This window comes from Tamandua tetradactyla, chromosome 9 (genome assembly GCF_023851605.1).
Source record: "Tamandua tetradactyla isolate mTamTet1 chromosome 9, mTamTet1.pri, whole genome shotgun sequence".
Taxonomy (NCBI): Eukaryota; Metazoa; Chordata; class Mammalia; order Pilosa; family Myrmecophagidae; genus Tamandua; species Tamandua tetradactyla.
Window position 1 is genome coordinate 9,654,961 of NC_135335.1, and position 22,773 is coordinate 9,677,733.

General features: G+C 63.2%; 1 protein-coding gene across 4 annotated transcripts; it reads left to right on the forward strand.

Annotated features, from left to right (window-relative positions):
* The first annotated feature begins 1,645 nt into the window (after window positions 1–1,645).
* Window positions 1,646–19,919, forward strand: ATG2A (autophagy related 2A). 4 transcript variants are annotated; one of them, XM_077115792.1, is made up of 42 exons: window positions 1,646–1,931; window positions 4,077–4,239; window positions 4,331–4,483; window positions 4,568–4,670; window positions 5,023–5,158; window positions 5,315–5,413; window positions 5,716–5,812; window positions 5,893–6,039; window positions 6,136–6,282; window positions 6,836–7,073; window positions 7,175–7,322; window positions 7,409–7,501; window positions 7,928–8,080; window positions 8,189–8,432; window positions 8,721–8,817; window positions 8,940–9,102; window positions 9,600–9,742; window positions 9,861–10,000; window positions 10,115–10,278; window positions 10,763–10,913; window positions 11,035–11,222; window positions 11,310–11,390; window positions 11,553–11,659; window positions 11,740–11,832; window positions 11,990–12,067; window positions 12,445–12,515; window positions 12,734–12,810; window positions 13,145–13,315; window positions 13,458–13,584; window positions 13,660–13,865; window positions 14,233–14,441; window positions 14,571–14,697; window positions 16,477–16,683; window positions 16,888–16,989; window positions 17,081–17,165; window positions 17,278–17,416; window positions 17,501–17,573; window positions 17,746–17,828; window positions 18,077–18,198; window positions 18,351–18,505; window positions 18,979–19,131; window positions 19,216–19,919. In XM_077115792.1, exons 1-42 carry the CDS (start codon window positions 1,761–1,763, stop codon window positions 19,450–19,452), a joined length of 5,841 nt encoding a protein of 1,946 aa, XP_076971907.1. In that variant the 5' UTR covers window positions 1,646–1,760; the 3' UTR covers window positions 19,453–19,919. The 4 variants fall into 4 exon arrangements, with proteins under 4 accessions (XP_076971907.1, XP_076971910.1, XP_076971911.1 ...); XM_077115795.1 differs by having other exon boundaries at window positions 5,770–5,812; XM_077115796.1 differs by lacking the exon at window positions 11,990–12,067.
* Window positions 19,920–22,773: the final 2,854 nt, after the last annotated feature.

Sequence of the window (22,773 nt, forward strand, 5' to 3'; positions counted from 1 at the left end):
GCAGCCTGCAGGGAAGCCAACTCGGGGAGTTGCCACCCCCAGAACCTGGATCTGGGAAGGAGCTGTCTCCAATCTCTCCACTTGGTGCATCCCAAGGGCCTCCTCATGACTGGTCTCAGGGATAACTTTTCCAGGGCTTCAGGAGAATCCCACTGCCTTTCAGCGGAAGGAGACAGAGAAGTGGCCTCAGTTTCCTCCTCAGTAAAACGGGGATATTTGATAAAAGTGCCTCCCTCATGAGAGTGTACAACAAGGTGCTGATGAGCTAACACACGTGATGTGGCAGGTCCAGGGCCTAGGACATCACATGGGCTCCACTTATTCTATTGTCATTTGTATGCTTACTAATTTAATAAACATTTGATTGACACGACACTGCCCCTGACATAACGTGGGGGGGCAGAGAGACCTCAGGATTCCCTCCACAAGCATTTTCGGAGAGGATGTCCTATCAGCCTGCCTCCCTGAATGCAGTCTTCCCCATGTTTCCTGAAATTCCCTCCGAGGCTGCTCCTTGGTCTCTTGCAGGTGGTTCAGCTCCTGCAATCCAGGTTCTGGGGGTGGGGTGGGGGGCATGAAACAGGCTCTCACAGGGGCACCACCTCCCCCAGTAAAGCGAAAGTAAAATCGTAACTTCCTGTGGATATCCTGAAAATCACTCAGAATGCACAAGGCTTTGTGTGGCTAGATGATAAAGATTTTAGGTTTCGCAGACCTCCTCGATCTCAGGTACTCAATTCTGCCACCGTAGCAAGAAAGCAGCCACAGACAATGCTTAAATGAATGAGTACAGCTGTGTTCCGCTAAAACTTCATTTATGGACACTGAAATTTGAATTGCCTACAATTGCCAGGTGTTATGACATCTTTTGATTTCTTCCAACCATTTAAATATGTAAAGCCCATTCTTAACTTACAGGCTGTCTAAAAACAAAGGACTCCTGCCCTAGGGAATTAGATTCCATTCTTTATTGATTTGAGGATTACTGACATGAAAAGCTATTATTATTATTTCAGGGAGGGGCCCCAAGCCTGACCAACTGCAGAGAGAAGGGTTTGCTAATCTCCTCCTGAGCATTCCACAGCGGGGAGTGGAGAAAAAAAAATAGAAAAAAAGATTCGGGGCAACTTTTCAAAATCTCAGTTACCTTAGCTGTAAATTGGTGACAATATCCCTACCTTAGAAGGTTTTTATAAGGCTTAGAAGAGATCATGCAGAGACCCCAGAATGGTGAGCCGTTTTGTAAAATGCAAATGTTTACTGACTTCATCCTTTCCACGGATGCGGGCTGAGGGTCGCAGGCTGCCTCCCCCCGCCCCCATGAAGTTTGAGGGGATAGTGTCCCTTTAAATCATTCTCCAACTACCTAAAGTAGTTTAACGAAACTGCACATGCGCATTCCTTTGCGGGACTGGCGCCTCCAGCCACAGCCTTCCTAGAGGCCGTACCCGGCGGGTAAGGGCCCGCCCACACGGTGTTTACACGCAAGCGTAAATCACAATTGGGCGCACTTTATTATGCAAAGCACCCAGTCTCGTTTTCGTTCGCGGAGGCTCCGCCCCCCACAGCCAATCAGCAGGCCTCGCCCTTTGCAGTGGCCAATGGCAGTGAGCGTGGGGGACGTGGCTGGGCGTCCGGGGGCGCGGCCTGGCGCTGAGAGAAGCGCCGGGGCGAGCCGGGGGCTCTAGTGAAGCGAGCAGCCGGGCGGGGATCGCGGGCCCCGGGCGAGCGGAGACGGCCCCGGCCTGGCAGTCACCGAGATGTCACGATGGCGGTGGCCGTGGTCGAACTATGTGAAAGAGCGAGTCTGCCGCTACCTGCTGCAACACTACTTGGGTCACTTCTTCCAGGAACACCTCAGCCTGGACCAGCTCAGCCTCGATCTGTACAAGGGCAGCGTCGCCCTGCGGGACATCCACCTGGAGATCTGGGTGAGGGGCTAAGCCGGAGTCCGGGGGGCGCGGAGACGGGGCCGCGGCCACCTTAGCACCCCCTGTCCCCGACACACCACACACACCTGGCACCAGAGAGGGGCTGCGTTGGGACCCGACGGCGGGCGTGGAGAGGCCAGGGGTGTCCGACCCTTGCCAGACGCCCGGGGGTCCCCAGCTGATGCCCACAGGTCCCCGCCGGAGCCGCAAGCCGGGCAGGAAGGGGTCCCAGTCCCCACTTCGCAGCGGGAGAGCCGGAGTGCCGGAATGAGCACACAGCCGAGGCTGGGGGCTGAGTTGAGGAGGGGGCGGAGGAACTGTGGGGGGGGGCGGGGGTGTCTCCACGCGCCAGGGCCGAGGCGGCTGGTGGGGGTCCAGAGCCCTGGCGAGGGCACCTGTGGAAATGGTGCCATGACCTCCTGACCCCACGATCCTGGGCCCCGTGGGTGGGGTTCGCCTCCGGATGTGGATGGCAACGAGCGCGTCAGCGCTTGTTGATCAACACCTCGTGCGACTGCTGCCCTGGCCGCTTCCTGCCTTGGGGGAGAGTGGGACCGATCGTGCTGGGGTTGAAGGGAGGGGCTTAGGGGCCGGGACCAGGGCCTGGAGGAGAGCCCCTGGGGGAAGGGTGGGAGGTCAGGCCCTAGGCAGGGCGGGGGGTCTGAGGCTGGGGAGGGGCTGTGAGTCACAGCCGGGTTGACGTGGGGAGCTGTCTAGAAGCCCTCCAAGGAGCCCTCAGTAGAGGCTGTAGTCCAGACCTGCACTGGGTCAACCTCCAGGCCCCGAGCTGCTGGGGTGGGTGTAGGGTCCGGGGCTTCTCTGTTGTCTGGCAGGGCAGGCAGGGTGCCAGGCTTCAGGAAGGGTAATATGGCAGCCCGGCCATAAGGAGGGGCCTGGAAGAGCTGGGCTTTAGGAGTAGGCCAGGCCTTCCTGAGCACAAGTGGGATGGAAGAGGAGAAACTCTGAGATGGGTGCAGCTCCAAGGAGCCTCTTGCCTGTGAGTTTCAGTGCAGGAGGCCTTCTCTGACCTCTCACCTCTCACCTCTCTGACCTCAGGCTCTTAGACTGGCTTTAAAGAAATGGCCCAAGCCTCTGGTCTGCACCTTTCTACTGGAAAAAAAGCACTCCCTCATTCCCCTACCCTCTCCACCTGTTGGGGATGAATTGGCTTCTGGCTTCTGGGCTGGCCTCCAGAGAGAAATTGGGTTCCTAGTGGGATGCAGGTGCTTTCATGATGGGTCTCCTCGCTTCCACTGCTCATCCTGCAGCTCCCACCCTGAAGGCCCCAGAAGGGGCTGAGTGTCAGGGGACCCTGGGCTACCATGAGGAGAGAAGCCTGAATCGTAGTCTCAGACCCCATAGTACCCTGGGTAACTAGACCCTCCCCCTCTTCCCATCTGTGGATTCCTGGGGGAGGATTTTGGACCTGACCCCCATGGATCTTCTAGCTCTACTCTGTGTTGGTTTATTCGCCGATCCCACAAGTATTTCCTGGGAGGCACCATGCAGCATGGCCAGGTCTCAGGGAGGGAGCAGGCAGGCTACAGTAAGCTCCAGCCCAGACATGTGTAACCAGGGACTCACCCTGGTGTCTCAAGAGTGCTGGGAGTTGGGGTGCCCTCTGCGCCAGGGCAGTCCCCTGCCTGTCTCTCCACTGGACAATCCCCTCCTTGTGCCCCAGCCATGCCATTGCACCCTGCCAGGCCTTTGCATCCGCTAGACCCATGCTCAGAGCACTCTAACATCCTAACCCTGGCTTCCTTCTTGTTCTTCTTCAGCCCTCCCTGCCTCCTGAGGGCCTCCTTTTTCCCCTGCCTCCTGCCACTACACTCTGACGCCTTGGCTGGAGCCCAGCCAGGGTGGGGAATACAGATAATTTATTTCCCCATGTAACTTAAGTGCCCAGCACAGAGAAAATACTCAGTAAATGTTTTTGAAGTGAATGAAGAAGGAAACACTTGAACTGGCTTGGAGGATTGGGCGTGTTTGGAGCATGCGGTGATGGGGAGAGGGCCAGGGGTCCGGGTCAGCATATGCCAAGGTTAGGCCTTATAGGTGGCATATGGAGGGCCTGGGGAAGCAGCCAGGGAGAACACCAGCTGTGGGGTGTCCCTGAGCCAGCTTTGCCCCCCTGCCTGCTCCTAGTCTGTGAACAAAGTGCTGGAGTCCCTGGACCTGCCGCTGGAGCTGGTGGAAGGCTTCGTGGGCTCCATCGAGGTGGCCGTGCCCTGGGCTGCACTACTTACCGACCACTGCACCGTGCGGGTGGAGGGCCTCCAGCTCACCCTGCAGCCCCGCCAGGGCCCAGGTCAGTGTGGGTGTGCGGGTAGGTGTGGGTGGGTGGTGGGAGCAGGCCTGGGACCCCGGAGCCTGCCCTTACGCCCTCTGCTTACCCGCAGGGCCTGGGGCTGCCGACTTACAGAGCTGGGCCTCAGGCATGACAACCAGCCTGCAGCTGGCCCAGGAGTGCCTTCGGGATGAGCCACCCAAGCCCTCGGAGCCACCACAGCCCCTGGAGGGGCTGGAGATGTTTGCCCAGACCATTGAGACAGGTGAGCAGGCCCCTCTCGGTCGCCAGGCCTCCTGCCCCACAGACCCCATAGTCCCATCCTTTGAAAGTTCTCCGTTTCCCTTAGTGCTGCGGAGGATCAAGGTGACTCTGCTGAACACGCTTGTACGCGTGGAGCACGTGCCTGGGGATGGGGAGCACGGCACGGCCGTGGAGGTCCATCTGCAAAGGTAGGGCCAGGCGGGCTGGACTGGGTGGCTTGAGGAAGATGGGGTGGTGGGGAGACCCTGCCCCACCCCCCACCCCCCAGCCTCAGCTCCTGAGAAGGGTTGAGGGTGGGGTGTCACAGGGTGGGGGGCTTTTTAGGGAGCCTGGGCTGGTTTGCAGGGGAGGGTGGGATGAGGCACGCCCAGAGTGCCTGGGGGTCTGGAGTCTGAGGATCCAGGCTGGACTCGGTGGTCTGGGGTGGCCTGGGTAGCAGGGGACAGGCTCTGCAGGCCAGGCTCCCTGACCCCAGGCCCCAGATCAGAATGCTGTGTGGAGAGAGGTGCTCCAGGCCTGGGCTGACCCTCCGCTCCCCAGACTGGAGTACTGTGACGAGGCAGTGCGGGACCCAGGCCAGGCGCCCCCCGTGGACGTGCACCAGCCACCTGCCTTCCTACACAAGCTGCTGCAGCTGGCCGGGCTCAGCCTGCACCTGGAGGAGCTCCCCACAAAGGTGTGCCGACCCCCGGGCTCGCTGACCCTCCTGTCCTCAGAGTCCCTTTCTCCTTCGAGCCCTTCTCCTCTCTGGTCCTTGGCCCTCCACCCACTCCCATCCTTTCTGACCACTGTCATCTCTAACCCATCTTCTCATATTCTCTTAACCTCCCAGGAAGAGCTCCCAGAATCCTCCTCGCAGATCGGTAGCTGCTCAGGGTACATGGAGCTGACGGTGAAGGTGAAGCAGAACGAGGCCTTTCCGGGCCCTAAGGTGGGCCCCTGGAGAAGTGGGTAGTGTGTCCCACCTCGGACTCCTCGCCGGCTGATATTCCACAGAGGTGGTCATTGTGGGGGAGGGTGTGGAGTAGGGAGAATGACTGCCTTCTGGGCAGCTGGAGGAACTGAGGCTCAGAGAGGGCAAATTGAGCCCAGGGTCACACAGCAAGTTGGTCACAGAACTGGGCCTGGCAGGTAGCCTCCCACCTCCTGCCCAGAGTGAGGGCAGGTGGGTGGCGGCTTCTCAGGAGGCTGGTATGGAGGTGTGGGCACCATCGCTGCCTCTTCTGCCGCCAGCTGGAGGTGGTTGGGCAGCTGGGCTCCCTGCATCTGCTCTTGACCCCATGGCAGCTCCAGCAGCTTCAGAGACTGTTCAGCTCTATAAAACTTGCAGGTGAGATCTCTGGGAAGTCCAGGGGTGGGGGTAGCTGGGGAGGGGCTGGCCCCACTGGACTGAAGTGTCCTCCCCTTCAGACCCCGACACTGACAAGCTGAACAAGAGCCGCCCGCTGGAGGTTGAAGACCTGTGGCTGATTGAACAGGACCTGAACCAGCAGCTGCAGGCAGGGACTGGGGCCGAGCTGCTCGGCCCTGATTCCCTGGGCCACCTGGACAACACCGGTGCGTCTGGGGCCAGGCCTGGCAGCTGGGAGGGGTGCTCATGTGGGTGCAGGAGTCATGGCCGAGCCATCCTGACTCCTCTCCCCTCCCCCGTAGACCTTTTCTTCTCCATGGCCGGCCTCACGAGCAGCATGGCCTCTGTCCTCTCTGAGCTTTCCCTGTCCAACGTCGATCTGAGCTCCTCCGTGCGTAGTGGTAGTGACATGGCCTCCCGCCGTTTCTCTGCCCAGTCCCGTCTGCCCAGTGAGTTGGGGCCCCTTGGAAGGTGATCCAGGGGCTGGGGGCACCCCACTACGGTTGCCAGATGCCTGTGGAGGCCTCCAGCGATGCACAAAGCCCATACTTGATTTGATACCCAGGTTTCAGAGTCACAATGATTTCCCACCAATCAGTAATACCCCCTTGAGACTTGACTCAGTTTCCCCTTCTACAAAAAGGGGATAAAAGAGCCACTGACCTTGCTGGGATGTTGTGTTTTGGTTGATGTGTCAGGGCTTGCTGTGTGCCACTCAGCCTGGGGCCGAATGACTCCTGTGCTTTTTACCACCTCCGATCCTTCTGGGCAACCCTGAGAGAGTGAGATGGAGCCTGGGCAGAGGGCCTGGCAGATGCAAGGCCCATCAGTGTCACCCCCGCCCAGCCAAGCCCACTGCCAGAGCCGCACAATGGGCAGGCCTGGCTGCCCACAGTCCAGGGGGCCAGGACTTCTCCCATCCCCTAGCCCAGAGTCCAGCCACCACCCTCCTGGGGTGCCCCTGAGCTTGGGGAGCCTGTGGTGAAGCCTTTGTCCCCTCAGGCAAGGCGGCCCCCGCATCTGTTCCCGACAACCTGCGCCCCGACTCCCTGCTGAAGATGACCTTTGGGGGTGTGACACTGACCTTGCTTCAGATGCCCGCCCCCTCAGCTGGAACGCCTGACCTTACCACCCGCTTTTTTGCCGAGTTTGATGCCGCTAAGGACGGGCCCTTCGGCTCCCGCGACTTCTACCACCTTCGGACGCGCTTCCAGAAGGCCTGTCCCTGTAGCCATGTCCGGTACAAGCCTGAGGCCGGGGCCCGAGGAGAGGCTGCCCCGAGCCCCCCCACCCCCGAGCCCCCCCGAGCCCGAGCCCTGATGCCTGGTTCCTTCCCTGCAGGCTGACGGGCACCGCCGTGCAGCTGTCCTGGGAGCTGCGGACGGGCGAGAGGGGCCGGCAGACCACCAGCACCGAAGTGCACTTTGGGCAGCTCGAGGTGCTGGAGTGCCTGTGGCCCAGGGGCGCCCCGGAGCCTGAGTACACGGAAGTGAGGGCAGAGGGCGAGAGTGGGGGCGGCAGGGCTGGGAGGCTGGGCCTCGTGTGGCACCTTCTCACCTTCCCTCGCTGTCCCAGGTCCTGACCTTCCCCAGCAGCCCGAGCGCCCAAGCCTCAGCTCGGCCCTGCGCCCACCTGCGCCACACGCAGACGCTGCGCCGAGTGCCCAAGGTAGCCCGCCCCCCACCCAGGATTGCTTCCCTCTGCTGGTCTCTCGCCTGCTCCCTTCCCTTTACCCTCTGCTGCAACCAAGCCCAGCCTTGCCCTCCTGAGGATCCTTTGGACCTGCTGTTCCTTGTCCCGATTGCCCCTTTCCTGTCTCAACATGGCACACTGCTGCTTGGCCTCTGAGGCCAGGAGTTGCAAAGTATTGCTTGGCTTTCAGTCTGTAACCAAGCCTGGTCACCCGTATCTGGCAGGGTGGTGAGGGTGGCCTGCAAATCCCCTGACCTGCCCCTCTGGGGTCCCTCACCCATGCTCTTCTCCCCACCATGGGGCTGTGGTCTGCTTTTGCGGGGGGGGGGGGGACGGTACAGGCCCTTTCACATCCTGACCCCCAGCCCCGGCCCTCGCTGCCCTGTATTTCCTCATCCTCAGAGCCGACCCCGGCGCCCAGCCTCCTGCCACTGCCACTCGGAGCTGGCACTGGAGCTGGCTGACTTCCAATCGGACGTGGAGCTGGGGGCCCTGGACCGGCTTGCAGCCCTGCTGCACCTGGCCACCGCCCCCCTTGCGCCTGCTGGTTTGCTGGTGAGCTGCCCAGCCGAGCCATGGGGGCGGGCAGGGCAGGGAGCCTCTGATCTCAGCAGAGGGGGCTCTGATAACAGCTCTGACTCTCCCATTCCCCTCCCGCCCCAGACGGAGCCCCTGCCCACCCCCGAGCAGCAGATGGTGGTCCAGCTCTCAGCCCCTCGGGCCACGCTGCGGCTGCGCTTCCCCATTGCTGACCTGCGGCCCGAGCGGGACCCGTGGGCCGGCCGGGCCGTGCGGGCCGAGCACCTGCGGCTAGAGCTGAGCGAGCCCCAGTTCCGGTCAGAGCTGAGCTCTGGGCCTGGTGCCCCCACCCCAACCCGCCTGGAGCTCGTCTGCTCCGACCTGCATTGTAAGAGGCCTCTGGGCAACAGTACCTGGGGCAGGGGGCTTGGGCCTCTGAGAGAAGTGGCTTGGGGCTGTGGAAGAGGCCTTAGGTCAGAGTTTGAGAAGACCCTGGCCTCTGCTGGGCATTGGGCAGCATGGTCCCTTCATCCCTGGCCTCTGTAGTCAGGGGCACACAAGAGGGTGGCAGCCACCTCAGGGGGTCTAGGCCCTTACCCTGGCCCGACCTAGCATTGGGGAAGCGATGGGAAGATGCTACAGGGTTATTTCGCCCCACCAATCCCGTTCCCTCTAGGCACCTACGAAGAAGGAGAGAAGCCACCTGTTCCCTGCCTGCGAGTCTCCAAAGCCCTAGATCCCAAGGCCCCTGGGCACAAGTACTTTCTGCCCCAGTAAGTAGGGGTTTGGGGGGAGTTGGGCAGGAGAGGGAAGGCTCTTCTGCTGAGGGCAGCAGAGGCAGCTTGGAACAAGGGGCCAGGGGCCTGCAAGCCAATGACACCCTGTGCCCGGCCAGGGTGGTGGTGACGCTAAACCCCCAGCTCAGCTGCACGCAGTGGGAGGTGGCACTGGACAAGAGAGAGGAGCTGGAGCTGTCGTTGACTGAGAGTCCCTGCGAGCTGCATGAGCCTGAGCCCTCGCCCTTCTCCTCCAGGAGGACCATGTACGAGACAGAGGAGGTGAGATCCGGGACCACCTGGGCGCGATGGGACCCAGCACCCGGGGGGATTTCTTCTCTTGAACCGTCGCTGGGCAGTAGCCTGAGCCTCCCCTGCTTGTGGGGCCCAGACGTGAGGTGCACTGGTCGAGAGGACCAGGGCCCTGGAGCTCTCGGCCATTCTTCAGCAGTGTGCATTTGTGTCCCAGCATCCTCCTCGCTGAAGGCAATGAGGGTGGAGTGAGAGGCTGCCCGGGGCCTCTGGGGCAAACTGCCTGGGTTTCCTGGGCCACGTCACCTTAAGGACTCACCCAGCTTCGTGGTGCGGTTTCCTTGTCTGTAAAGTGGGCAGAGTGAAGTCAGTCTCACGGGCCTGCCGTGAGGCTTTGGGGAGGGCACATGTGTGAAGTTCCTGGAGCAGGCCCAGCCTGCAGCAGCAACTGCCTGTCCCAGCACCCCAGGGCCCAGGGATGTCAGGACTCACCCACTGAGATTCAGGTGCCCCCTCACCCTGTCTAGATGGTGATTCCAGGAGACCCTGAGGAAATGAGGACTTTCCAGAACCGGACCCTGGCTCTGTCCCGCTGCAGCCTGGAAGTGATCCTGCCCAGTGCCCATATCTTCCTGCCCAGCAAGGAAGTCTACGAGAGCATCTACAACAGGTGGTGGCTGGGGCGGGCAGGGTGGCGAGGGGCAGGCGGAGGGGGGGTGCAGGACAGAGCTGGGAGGAGGGTGGGGGCCCAGGCCTGGCCCCTCACCTCATCCATCCTTCCATCTCAGGATCAACAACGACCTGCTCATGTGGGAGCCTGCAGACTTGTTCCCCACCCCTGGCCCCACTACCCACCCTCCTGGCTTCCCGGGCCCCTCTGGGTTGTGGCCTGACGACTTCAAAATGTGCAAGTCGGCCTTCAAGCTGGGTAGGAGGGCTGCTGCCGCTGGGTGGAAGGGAGCGTGGGGCCGGGGACCCCTTGGATCTGGGGGGGGTGGCCCTCCCAGGTCTCCTTCCCACTGCCCTGCCCTTATCTCCCCAGACTCCGACTCGGAGGATGAGGACACCCACTTCTTCTCAGTGGGCTCGTTGGGCCCCGCTGCCCCCGCCCCGGCCCCTAAGCCCCTGGGCCCGCACACGCAGAGCACCTTCTCCATGCTGGTGTCAGTGGTCCGGGGACGGGTCACCGCCCTCTGTGAGGCCAAGGTGAGGGCCGCCTCTCACATGGGGACCCGCCTCCTGGGCTTCTGGGTGCAGGGGGGGGGCCCCAGTCCCGAGTCCCCACTGGAGGGAGAGCGAGGAAAGCGTGAGCAGCTTCCGGTTGGGAAGGGTAGGGACGTAAAGCCTGGGCGCTCCAGCGAGCGGTTCACTGCACAGCCAGCTGCCCGGCCACCCACCGACCCACACACGCCATCCCTTCCCATCCATCGCACCCCATCAGCCACTGGCCAGCCCTTACTGTGTGCAGAGTGCGGCTAGCTGTGGGGGTCAGAAGGAGTGTCCGTTTAAGCCTAGGAGGCTATCCTTCCTGCTGGGCATCAGAGACAAGTGGGGTTTCAAGGCCTCCAGTGGGGTCTGGTGGCGAGAGGAGCTGACCCCAGTCAGGCCAGGGCTCCCGGAGCCCCTCAGCCCTGAGCGTGGGAGGTCTGCCACGCAAGACCCGGCTGTATCGGTGGGCCTACATCTGCAGGGCGACGGCGGGAGGCGGCTGGAGGCCACGCATGGAGAGCTGGTACTGGACGTGGAACATGGCACCCTCTTCAGCGTCTCCCAGTACCGAGGACAGCCAGGGTTTGGATACTTCTGCCTGGAAGTCGAGAAGGCCAAACTGTACCACCAAGGTATGGGGCTGGGGCTCCGGGGCCTCTGGTCAGGAGCAGAGGGTTTTCAGGAGGGCTGGGGGCTCTGGGTGGCGTCAATGGCCAGCACTTAGCAGGCCCTCACCTGGCCCCTGCTCCCCAGCGGCCGTGGATGACTACCCGCTGCCCAGCCGCCTGGACCTGCCCACCTTCACGCCCCCGGCCCAGCTGGCCCTGACCATCTACCCATCAGAGGAAGGGGTGGCTGAGCGGGGAGCCTCGGGCCCCCAGGGCGCCCGCATGCTGTCCTCTGCCGTGCGCATCCACCTGGACCCCCACAAGAACGTCAAGGTACAGCGGCCCCTGCTTGCTGCCCGCCCACCTGGCCAGGGCAGCGGGCCGTGACCCCACTGCCCTGACACCAACCCCCACCCCCAGGAATTCCTGGTGACCCTGCGGCTGCACAGAGCCACCCTGCGCCACTACATGGCCCTGCCTGAACAGAGCTGGTACTCCCAGGTAATAGCCCAGGGCTGGGAGGGGGCCAGAGCCCCCTGGCAAGGCAAGGGGCATGGCAGATCGCCGACGGCCTCGGGGCTGGGCTGCTGCATGGCAGGCAGACGCCAGAGCAGGGAGAAGTTACCTTATCCTCAGGGTCCCCTCCTGTCCTCACCCTCAAAGCTCTTGGAGTTCCTGGATGTACTGGATGATCCCGTGCTGGGCTACCTGCCGCCCACAGTGCTCACCGTGCTGCACACGCACCTGTTCTCCTGTGCCGTGGACTACAGGTACTCAGGCCGGGCCGGCTGGGCTGGGGGACCGGCGTGTGGCCGGGGGGCGCCTACCCCAGCCGGAATGTGCCCCGCAGGCCGCTGTACCTCCCCGCGCGCGTCCTCCTCACTGCCGAGACCTTCACCGTGTCCAGCAACATCGTCATGGACACCTCCACCTTCCTACTGAGGTATGGTGGCTGTCCCCACCCTGTCCCCGCGTCCATCCGTCCATCCCTCCCCAGCCAGCCCTCAGCAGCCGTTGCCCAGGGCCCCTGCCCTACTCTTGTGTCCTGGGGCCTGGTTCCCAGCCTCTCTGTACATTCGGGATGATGGTCCTTCCCTCAGGAAAACAAATTGGTTGCACCTTCTTGGAGAGCAGTCGGAGCCTCCAACTCAGAACCCCCAAAGAGTTCACTCTCTCTGGTAACCTGGTTGTCTGGGGGCTGTCCGAGAAAGACAAGGAGAACCGGGAGGAGAGGGGTTGGGAGGATCAGGGCCGCTGGGGAGAAAAGTGGCAGGGCTGGGAGTCCTTTGAGAGCTGGAGGCGTTGCCCTAGGCCAAGCCCACGTGCACGAGTCCTAAGCACCGACAGCTTGGGGGCTGGCACCGTGGGAAGCCAGACTCGTTCTCCCCTTGGTTATGACAAGGGCACTGAGGCCATGGGGGGTCATGTTTCAGCTTCTTATGAGCTTGTGCCCCCTGGGGGCCCCTTGTCAGCTCTACCTGTCTTGGAGAGCCCCATCCTTGTCCCGGCCCCCATGGAGCTGCCGCCTGCCCTTCTCAGCCCTGTTCCCTCCCAGGTTCATCCTCGATGACTCCGCCTTGTACCTGTCCACCAAGTGTGGGGTGGAGACCCTGGATCTGCGGCGAGGTGAGCAAGGGTCCGTGCTGGGCTCCCTCCCTTCCTGGGGCCCCCAGGCCCCGGTGACCCCCACAGCAGCCAGATACGCACCACCCAGCTGCTGGCCGGGTTCTCAGAGCCTGTGCCCTACACCTAGAAACAAGCCAGAATTCTCCCCTTTGCGGGTGGTGGGCACAGTGGCTGGGGGTGAGGAAGCAGTGAGAACTTTCCCCCGCTTTCTGCTTCAGATTATGTCTGCGTTTTGGACGTTGACCTCCTAGAGCTCGTGATCAAAACCTGGAAGGGGAACTCTGAGGGCAAACTGGTAAGTGTGGCCATCACCCGGGTCCCAAGAGCAGATCCCAAGGCCGAGGGAGCCTTCAGCCCCCTCCTGCCTTCTCATCTCTGCTCCCAGGGCCCTGGTGTGAATGTTTTGCTGGGTGAATGAATGCATGAATGGGTTTTAGCCCTGCCACTAGAGGGCAGCAGTGTCCAGGGAAAACACAGGATAACCCTGCAGTTCCCCCACCGTCTGAAATGAGATAACAGGCGGTGAGACTTTAGAGAGACCCAGCCTGGAGAAGGGGGAGGGGAGAGCCAGGGTAGGGCTCCCAGGCCGCCCTGACACGCCCCCACACACACACCCCCCAACCCTGCAGAGCCAGCCGCTATTCGAGCTGCGCTGCTCCAACAATGTGCTGCACGTGCACAGCTGTGCCGACTCCTGTGCCCTGCTGGTCAACCTGCTCCAGTACGTAATGAGCGCGGGCGACCTGCACCCCCCACCCCGGCCCCCCAGCCCCACGGAGATCGCCGGCCAGAAGGTACAGGTGAGGCCTGGCTGCACAGGCCATCAGAGCTCAGCCAGGCCCCTTCCCCTGCCGTGGCCCCCAGGGGCCGGGGGTTGGGGGAATCCCCAGGGCACCCCCACCCACCCCACCACCATTCACGGATCACGCCCGCCCCGCCCAGCTCTCTGAGAGCCCAGCCTCGCTGCCCGCCACCCCGCCTGTGGAGTCCGCCCTCATCAACCAGCGGGACCTGGCTGACGCCCTCCTTGACACGGAGCGCCGCCTGCGGGAGCCGGCCCAGCCGGCAGGTAGGACCCTGCTCTGGGGCCACGGGCAGCCGGGCACCCACACTCGGCATGCCCCGACTGCTTTCTCTCCCGCAGGTGACCCCATCCCTCAGGCCTCGCCCGTGTCGGTCTACCTGTTCCCAGGTGAAGGGAGCGGGGCCCACGCCCCCGCTGAGGCCCCCGCTGGCTGTTCAGGGTCCCCCTCGGAGGAAAAGGAAGATGAAAAAGAAGAGGAGGGGGAGGGAGACACTTTGGACAGCGATGAGTTCTGCATCCTCGACGCCCCCGGCCTGGGCATCCTGGTGTGTGGTGGGCGGGCTGAGCAGGGGGAAGCCATCAGGGAGGGGTGGAGAAAGAGGAGCTGGGCCAGTTAGTGGGGAGGGCAAGGGGGAGCATTGGACTGAAAGGGTGCTCACCTCCAGCCCCCCGTGCCAGGGGAATGTCTAATCACGCCATTGCATGCCAGTGAGAACCGAGTCCCAGGGAGCCAGGGCTGGCAGGGGCAGGTGGCACCCAGGCCCCTCCTGGCAGACCCTTTGGACCGAGGCTCAGGATGGTGGCCCCAGAGGAGGAGAGGAACATGGAGAAGCAAAGTGGGTCTGGGGGGTGGGGCCTGGACTTGGAGATGAGGTGGTCTAGACACGTGCACCCATCTGCTCCGTCCTGCAGCCCCGAGACGGGGAGCCCGTGGTGACGCAGCTGCATCCCGGCCCCATCGTCGTGCAGGAGGGCCACTTCGCCCGGCCCCTGGGCAGCACGGACCTGCTGCGGCCACCCGCCCACTTCCCAGTGCCCAGCACCCGTGTGGTGATGCGCGAGGTCTCCCTTGTCTGGCACCTTTATGGGGGCCGGGACTTCAGCCCCCACCCCAGCCACAGGTGAGAAGAGGATGCAGGTCCTGCACCAAGTCCAGCCCATCTCCTGGGACTGAAAGCCCTGCTCTGAGGAAAGGGGAGGGAAAGGGGTTCCTCTGAGTCAGCTTGTCCCATTTTCCCCCGACTTCCCAGGGCAAAAGGCCTCACGGGCCACAGGGGCTCCCCATCTCGCTCCTCCAACCGACCCCAGAACTCCTGGCGCACTCAGGGTGGCAGCGGGCGGCAGCACCATGTTCTCATGGAGATCCAGCTCAGCAAGGTGAGCCGAGGGCCGGGGAGAGCCGGAGGCCAGCTGGAGGCAGGGCCGGGGGCCAGGGAAGTGCCGCAGAGGGCCGGGGAGAGCCGGAGGCCAGCTGGGGGCAGGGCCGGGGGCCAGGGAATTGCCACAGAGTCCTTCCTACCCCATCCTCACTCCCCCACCAGCACTTCACAGAAACTTTTGCCGGCCACGTCCATTGACTGAATCAGCGGATGTTTATGGAATATCCGTTATCCTGTGCTCTAGAGATTGTCCTAGAGGCTGGATATAGCAATGGACAACGCAAAAGACCCTGCCTTTGTGTTGCTTTTATGGTAGTGGGAAGAGCCCAGCAGAAGAATGCATAAATCAGTAAAATATAAGTAGTAAATCAAATGGTGCTAAATGCTCAGGGAACAGGTGAAAGGGTGCTAGGGGAGGTGAGAGAGGCCGAGAAGGTGCCATTTGAACCAAGACCTCAGGAAGCAAGCTGGAGAGACCTTGTCAGGCAGAGGGGACAACATCATGGCTGCAGGTTAGGCCCATCCCTGGAGGCCGGTGAGGCTGAGGCTGAGCAGTGAAGAGCAGCAGGAGATGAGGCCCAGGAGACTTCCTGAGCCAGGTCATGCTAGCCTATAGACCATGGAAGCGGTTCTGGGTACTGTGGGGCCAACCAGAGGGTTTTAAAGAGGGGTAAGGCAGGGTTGGCTTCTTCCGGGATCCCGCTGGCTGCCATCGTCCGAGTGAGCACCACGCGTCCAAGTCAGGTAGGGAAGGAGGTCAGATCCTGGAGAGAAGTTTTTGCGGCTGGGTTAGCAGTGTGAGGCCTGAGCATTTCAGGGTGACACAGGCTTTTGACCTGAGAACTCGAGCAGATGGAGATACCACTTGGTAAGATGATGCCAGCCCAGGCTGAGCATGTGCCCCAAGCCCAGGGTGCTGGCTCACCACTTGGGGGAAGATGACAAGCAAATCTGTTGGGAGCCACAGTGGGTGTTATCTGGGTCCCAGAGGAGCTGAGAGAGCTCAGCGGGTGGCCCAGGGGCTCTGAGACCTGGTAGGCCAGCTGAGCAGCTGTGTAAAGGGCAGTGGAAGCTACAGATGCAAAGGGCCTACAGATAAGAAATGCCTTGGCATGTTCAAGGGGCCGGGAGGCGAGGCCAGTGCGGTGGGCCCATCCGGAATAAGGGGTGGGAGCCCGGGGTGGGGGAGACACCAGGCCCTGTCCTGCCAGGAGTTTGTGCAAGGAGAACCAGGAGGAGGCTCTGGGCAGAAGTGGGCGCGCGGGGTATGTGGGAGGGGGACAGGCTTCTGTTCTACAGAGATCCCTCTGGGTTTGTGGAGAGTGTGGCAGTAGGCGAGTTAGGGTCCCACTGGGGCCATCCAGGGGAGGTGATGGTGAGACCAGGTGAAAGGCTTATAGAGGGACTTTACAAAAACTTTGAGGAAGCAAAACTGTCAGACCTGGTAAAGCACTTGGAAGGCAAGGGAGGAGCCCAGGTTCACCATTAGGGAAATGGAGTGGGCCGGGTACCCCTTGCATGATGGGGAGGCAGTGGGAAAGGGGCAGGTAGATTTAGAGGAAGGCCAGTAGTTCAGTGTGACGTGCCTGCCGGACAGGCTGAGTTGGAGCTCGGGCTGCTGTCAGGTGCCCAGAGCGGGACGTGGCCAGGAAGAGGCCTTAGAGAAGGTTCCCGGGAGCCTGTCCCAGCACCCTGCTGGCCCTAGGGCCCGGGTTGAGCTCCTCCCTCTATGTCTGGACCCCAGCCTGCCCCCTCAGGCCTCTGTCCACACCCTCAGGTGAGCTTCCAGCACGAGGTATACCCAGAGGAGCCCACCCCGGGCTCCCCAGCCCCCGGCCAGGAGCTGGAGGAGCGACCACTGTCCCGCCAGGTGTTCATTGTACAGGAGCTCGAGGTCCGTGACCGCCTCGCCTCCTCCCAGATCAACAAGTTCCTGTACCTGCACACGAGCGAGCGGATGCCGCGGCGCGCCCACTCCAACATGGTAGGGCAGCCGGTTGTGGGGCCGGGCCTGACAGCTCTGGGGCCACAGCACACGCGTGCCCCCCCATTCACCTCGGAGGGGGAGCTCGGGGTGGGCCCAGCTGAGGGATCAGCAGGGGCAAAGGCTGGAGCTGGCTGGGTGAGCAGGGGGCCCACGGGAGTCCTGGGAGGCCAGCAGATGCTCAGAGATTGCTTTCTGCCCCAGCTCACCATCAAGGCACTGCACGTGGCCCCCACGACCCACGCGGGTGGGCCCGAGTGCTGTCTCCGCGTCTCCCTGATGCCCCTACGGCTCAACGTGGACCAGGTGAGTGGGCAGGAGAGGGCTGAGCCCCAGGGGACCCCTGCTGCCTCCAGGCCTCCACGCCCTGACCCACGCCCTGCATTTGCCCCCGCAGGACGCCCTGTTCTTCCTCAAGGACTTTTTCACCAGCCTGGTGGCCAGCATCAATCCCCTGGTCCCGGCGGAGACCTTGGCCATGGGTGAGAGGCTGGGCTGGTGGGGTGCAACGTCCCATCCTGCTGCCGCCCCGCCCAGCCCGGGCCCCCGGACCATCCCTCGTCCCATCCTCAGTCCGTGGCCTCCCTTCCCCAGCTCACCCGGAGACCCGAGTCCAGCCGGGCAGCCCCCAGGAAGAGCAGCCCAAGAGCACAGAGGCATCCAGCCTCCAGGGGACCCCGGCGGGGGTCAGCAGACACAGCTCCTGTTCTGAGCAACAGCCCATCTACTTCAGGTAGGCCGACGCCTGGGGGCTGGTGCCGGGCGGCAGGGGACTGTGTTGGTGACCAGAGGCCCCCCTTCCCCCCGGCCCGTGCAGGGAGTTCCGCTTCACGGCCGAGGTGCCCATCTGGCTGGATTACCACGGCAAGCACGTCACCATGGACCAGGTGGTACGCGGGGCCGGCAGGCGGGGCTGTGGGGGGCTCTCGGGTCCCGGGAAGGCCCTTCCCGAGTGCACAGGAGATCAGGGTTTTTACATCCAGGAACCCTCAGCCCCTGGGCTGCGGAGGGCCGCATGTCTCCCAACCCCACTGCCACACAAACCCTGTCCCCCTCCCCCAGGGCACCTTTGCTGGCCTCCTCATCGGCCTGGCCCAGCTCAACTGCTCCGAGCTGAAACTGAAGAGACTCTGCTGTCGGCATGGGTGAGCCCCCCACACCCCCAGCCCATGCCGGGGTCCCCGGTTATCCCTTCGCACTGTTCCAACGGGCTGGGTAGTTTTGGCCAAGTGATTGCCTCTCAGGGTGCAACGGGAACAATCAGTTCGCTGCCCAGGGTGGGATGGGGCTGAGGGGAGTGCCGGGGTGCCCTTGCTGCAGGGCAGGCCACAGTGGGTCCTCCTGGCTCTGTGACCCCTCAGTGTGACTCTCTCCTCCTGCCCACCTCCTCCAGACTGCTGGGTGTGGACAAGGTGCTGGGCTACGCTCTCAATGAGTGGCTGCAGGACATCCGCAAGAACCAGCTGCCGGGACTGCTGGGGGGCGTGGGCCCCATGCACTCAGTTGTCCAGCTCTGTGAGTGGCAGGCTTTGAGGGGCTCTTGAAACTGCTATTACATTTGGGCAGCCTAGAAACTGTCCTTAGGGGGACGTGGAGGAGGTCCTAAAAGCCAGGCCGGGTTGTGGCCGAGCCGTCTGGGGCACCTCTGACAGGCCTCTCCCCACCAGTCCAAGGGTTCCGGGACCTGCTGTGGCTGCCCATCGAGCAGTACCGGAAGGATGGGCGCCTCATGCGGGGCTTGCAGCGAGGGGCTGCCTCCTTTGGCTCATCCACCGCCTCCGCCGCCCTGGAACTTAGCAACCGCCTGGTGCAGGCCATCCAGGTGGGTGGGCACTCCCCAGCCCCCGCGTGCATCTTCCAGGCGCGACTGGGAGGGATCAGGCTGCATTTTGTGGCCTTATCTTGGAGAGGGAGAAGCAATCCCAGAGAAGAGAGGCCAGGGGGATTGTCTGCCTCAGTGCCAGGCCAGACACAACCCAGTCTCCGCAGGTGGCACTGAGCAGGAAGAGGAGCTGTGGGTCTGAGAAGACCTCCTAACCCATGTCTCTGACCCAGGAAGCTCAGGAAAAGTCCCCTCGAGGTCACATGCTCCAGCTGAAGGGGAGGAAGGGAGGCCAGGGGTGGGGGGTGACGAAGGCTGAGCGGGAGCCAAAGGGTGCAGCTGGCGCAGATGAGGCTGAGAGGGCCAGGGCCCCTGGGTCAGCCTGGGTCCGTTATTCATGCCCGAAGACCAGCGTGGGGGCCTGGGCACTGCCAGGCTGGCCCTCCTCACCCCGTGTGCTTCATGCTCCCCAGGCCACAGCCGAGACCGTATATGACATCCTGTCCCCTGCCGCACCCGTCTCCCGCTCGCTGCAGGACAAGCGCTCGGCCCGCCGCCTGCGCAGGGGTCAGCAGCCGGCCGACCTCCGAGAGGGCGTGGCCAAGGCCTACGACACCGTGCGAGAGGTGACATGGCCCCTGCCCCCCATCTCCCGGCTCCGCATGCCCCGCCCTTCCCATGACCCCTCCCCTGACCTCTGACCTCCACAGGGCATCCTGGACACGGCTCAGACCATCTGCGACGTGGCGTCGCGGGGCCACGAGCAGAAGGGGCTGACAGGCGCCGTCGGGGGCGTGATCCGCCAGCTGCCCCCCACCGTGGTGAAGCCCCTCATCCTGGCCACGGAGGCCACGTCCAGCCTGCTTGGGGGCATGCGCAACCAGATCCTGCCTGACGCCCACAAGGACCACGCTCTCAAGTGGCGCTCGGAGGAGGCCCAGGACTGAGCCCCGGGCGTCCGGGACCCTGGGGGCACTGCCACCCCACCTCGGCCCTGCCCGGCAGCCCCGCCGACCCCAGGGACACTGCCGGCTCCTGCGCCTCCCAAGAAGCTGCCATGGCAGCCGAGCCGGCCAGGACCTGTCAGGGCAGGGCCACTGGGAAGGCCACCCGGGCTGCCCGCACCAGTCCCTGTGGGAGTGGGCACCTCCCAGCCTTGGGGCCCAGGCCCCGTTTCTGCACTTTTCCTCCGGGGAGAAAGGACGCTGCCCTCACCATCACCTGGGCCACCCGCTGCCTTGTCCCAGGACGGAGGCTCTCGGACCCTTGGGCTCTGGCCCCACTCAGCCAAGTGTCTCTCCATGTTTGGGGGGAGGTGGGGAGCAGACACCGTGCGGTTCGATGTATTATTTTTAAGCTCCTTGAGCGCGTGGCTCAGTGTCTGCATGAAGTGGAATAAACTGTGTCCACCGCCTCTGCGCCCCGCAGCACCCATGCCGCCGCCAGGGGTCGCCGCAGCCTAGCAGGGACGGGCCCCCCGGCCCAACCACAGTTCTCGGTTCAGATCCGGCTCTCTGCCCCCAGGACCCTAAGATCCAGCCTCGCCCTGGGGCCGGGTGCAAGGGGAGGATGCTGGGCAGGAGCGGGTCTGTGGGGCGCCCCAGGCAGACTCAGGCTTGGTCACACGACCCTGACCCAGGGACAGCCGAGTCCTGGCACCCTCCGGCGAAGGCTTTTAGGGTGGCTGGAAACCCTGCCCTGGGATCCCAGTTCTGGGACATCCGAGGTGGGAGGAGTGTTTGGGCGCAGCTGCAAGGAGCCCTGTAAGCTACATTTATACATTTATATAGAACTCACGTGGGATTGAGGAACCATCCATTTTCTCCCTCCCCCACCCCAAATCACTCCCCCCATAGACCTTTTTCTGTGGACAAGAAAGGCGCAGTTCCTCATCGCGCCCCCGGGTGGGTTGGGCGGGTGGGGAAACAGGCTCCGAAGGAGTCACCTGAGAACTGGTGAGCCCTTGCCTTGTGGGTCTTCTGTAGATGTCTGGTTAGACAGGCTCACCCAGATGTCCCCACTCAGCAAGGAAGGTCTGAGCAGGGTGGGAGGCCCACGCTGGGTGGGCGCGGGGCTGGCGGGGAGTGGGAGGTGGGGGCAACCCGGCTCCATGAGATGAGGCGGCGGCCGGCTGGGGTCTGCTGCCACCCGAGGGAGAGAAGGGGCCCCACCCAAGGCTTCCTGGAACCCGTCCCGCCCCACCTGGGCATAGTCCAGGGTTCTGTGCCCTTCGAACTGCACTCGCAGTCCACATTGATGGTGGCCAGGTAATCATTAACCGCTGCCAGGGGCTGGGCCAACGGCTCAAAAGGCGGCTGGGCCCCGCGCACCCCACTTCCTCCTCATACCCCGAAGGCCAGCCAGGCACCCAGGTAAGAGCCTCCCCGGGTAGCCCCTCTGCCCCCAGGCACTGCAGAGCCCGGGGGTCCCCTGCCCCCACCCCCGCACCTTTCTGCAAGGTCACTGGCCCCTCTGAGGAAGGAAGGAGGGGAGCTGAACACCTGGGTGGACCAGGTGAGCCCCTGCCCACTCTTGGCCTCAGTTTCCACCTGCGCAATGAGGACCCAGAGCAGCAGTTCTCAGAGCTGCCCAGCTCTAAAGAGCCAGGATTTCCTCCTGGAGGGAGCATCCCTGTCACCCTGAGGGCCCAGCACTTGAACCCCAGACAGTGGAGGATGGGGGGGCAACTGGACTTGTGGGGGGCTGTAGTTAGCCTTGGCGCCCTCACCTGCAGGCCTGTCCACCTAGGCAGCAAGACTCCTGCCTGGGGACCGCCCCCCCCCCCAATCCCACCTTGTCTGCACTCCTTGGGGAGGCTGCCAGGATAGGGTGGACCCTGGGCCCTGCCCTGTAAGCTCGGGCAGCCTCCACTGCCTCCTTGGGCCTGTCTCCACCACCTGGCTCCACTTTAAAAGCTCCAAGGCCCAGCGCTGTTCCTCCCCAGAAGCTTTGGGGAGGATGCCTGGCTGGGGCTCGGGCAGGACTGACTGTCCTGGAGGTTGTCCTAAAGCCTCAGGCCCGAGGAAGGGGAGGAGGACTCACTTTGCAGGAGAGAGCCCTGGTCCCCAGGGTTCCAGGCCAGCACAGTGACCCCAGGCCAGGCCCCCAGGTGGAAGGGAGGGGTGCTTCCCACTGGCTCTGGGCCAGTGGGTGGGAGGCCCTCACAAGCCCCGATTTGCATCTGAGGAGCCACAGTGGCCCAGAGGGCACCCTGCTTACTCAAGGTCACCCAGCTCCCAGACCCTGCTGGCTCCCGGGCCACCTCAGTGCCGGGCGTCTCTCCGATGGGTGGCAGCTCACTGCCTGCCCGCAGCCCGCAGCCCGCAGCCCGCAGGTTTGCACATCACCCTTGGCATCTTCACATCCTTCGCCTCCACCTCACCATCTCTTTCCCTATGTTCTCTCCCTTTCTGGGCTCTGCTTTCTGTGCTCCCCTGTCATCTTCCTCTCTTAACCACTTTCTGCCTCACTCTCCCTCCTCCCTCCCTTGTCCCTCTTCTCCTACGAGGCCACCCTCATGAAACTGGGCCCTCAGAGGCCGTGGAAGCTGGCAGCGACCCCCGCCCCGGGGCTGCCCAGGAAGGGTGGACAAAGGGCACTGGCAGGAGGCTGCGAAAGCCAAATCTGAACCTGGGGGCCAGCTCCAACTGGGATCGAAACAAGGAAACGAGGGAACTTTGGGACAGAGGGTGTGGGGGCAGCAGGGCGGGCAAAGGCTGCTGAGGATTGTAAATCTGTGCCCCTCCCGGCTTTATGAGGCAGATTTGGGGTTGAGCCTGGACTTCGCCCGGGCAAGGAGCACTGGCCTCAGACGGGGCTCCAGGCGTGGGCCCAGATGATAAGGAACCCCAATAAAAAGCCTGTGGACTTGGGGCCGGGAAGACCCAGTGGGCATGTGGGGGAGTGCCAAGCATCCCTACCCCAGGGGAGGTGCCGTTCTCCAGCGCCTGGCCTCCCGTCGGCACCCGCCCCCTGTAACAGCAACTCCATGTGGAAGTGCCCACTGGTTCCAGTGGGGCTGCTGTTATTTGGGGCGGGGGCCAGGACCTGCAGAGGAGGCGAGGTGCCCACCACCCAGCAGACCCCCTGGGGGCCCATCACGGCGATGCTTGAGACCCAGGCCCGAAATGGCAAAGGGAGGCGGACTGCTGGCGGCTGCCGAGACCGAGTGCACAGGGCTCTGACCTATGAATTGACAGCTAGTGCTGTCGTTCCCCTCTGGCTGCCAATTCCATAGGTCACAGGTATGTTCGCCTCAATGTCAGCCA

What these genes read in the sequence shown, in the direction of transcription:
- ATG2A (XM_077115792.1), top strand. Translation starts at nt 1,761, where the DNA reads ATGTCACGATGGCGGTGGCCGTGGTCGAACTATGTGAAAGAGCGAGTC. An exon ending in ACCCCCACAAGAACGTCAAG is followed by an intron (nt 11,223 to 11,309) that starts GTACAGCGGCCC and finishes CCCCACCCCCAG; the next exon opens with GAATTCCTGGTGACCCTGCG. An exon ending in GGAGCCGGCCCAGCCGGCAG is followed by an intron (nt 13,585 to 13,659) that starts GTAGGACCCTGC and finishes TCTCTCCCGCAG; the next exon opens with GTGACCCCATCCCTCAGGCC.